The sequence below is a fragment of the Apaloderma vittatum genome, unplaced genomic scaffold (assembly GCF_000703405.1).
Source record: "Apaloderma vittatum isolate BGI_N311 unplaced genomic scaffold, ASM70340v1 scaffold33368, whole genome shotgun sequence".
NCBI lineage: Eukaryota > Metazoa > Chordata > Aves > Trogoniformes > Trogonidae > Apaloderma > Apaloderma vittatum.
In genome coordinates this window covers 5,334-5,594 of record NW_009733321.1, presented here as the reverse complement: position 1 = coordinate 5,594, position 261 = coordinate 5,334, and the positions used below count along the sequence as shown (strand labels likewise).

The following is a 261-nucleotide window of genomic DNA, read 5'->3' as shown; positions in this document are numbered from 1 at the left end:
GTCTCCCTGAGCACGGACATCTGGAGCATCGGGGTCCTCACCTACGTCATGTTAAGTGGTGTCTCCCCGTTCCTGGATGAAAGCAAAGAGGAGACATGTATCAACGTGTGCAGAGTAGATTTCAGCTTCCCGCCCGAGTACTTCTCCGACGTGAGTCACGCCGCCAGGGATTTCATCAACGTTATCCTCCAGGAAGACTTCCGGAGGAGGCCGACGGCAGCCACTTGTTTACAGCACCCGTGGGTGCCAACGCACCAAGGG

The 261-nt window shown here is 56.7% G+C and overlaps 1 protein-coding gene across 1 annotated transcript in view; it reads left to right on the top strand.

Annotated features, from left to right (window-relative positions):
- LOC104278741 (kalirin-like) overlaps positions 1–261 on the top strand; it is a gene marked incomplete at its 5' end in the record, with an annotated part of 44,525 nt that overhangs the window by 44,135 nt on the left and 129 nt on the right. Inside the window, 1 exon segment of the mRNA XM_009875816.1 lies at positions 1–261. This exon segment is cut by the window's left edge and continues 16 nt beyond it; it is cut by the window's right edge and continues 129 nt beyond it. Within this exon segment, the coding sequence (XP_009874118.1) occupies positions 1–261 (261 nt within the window).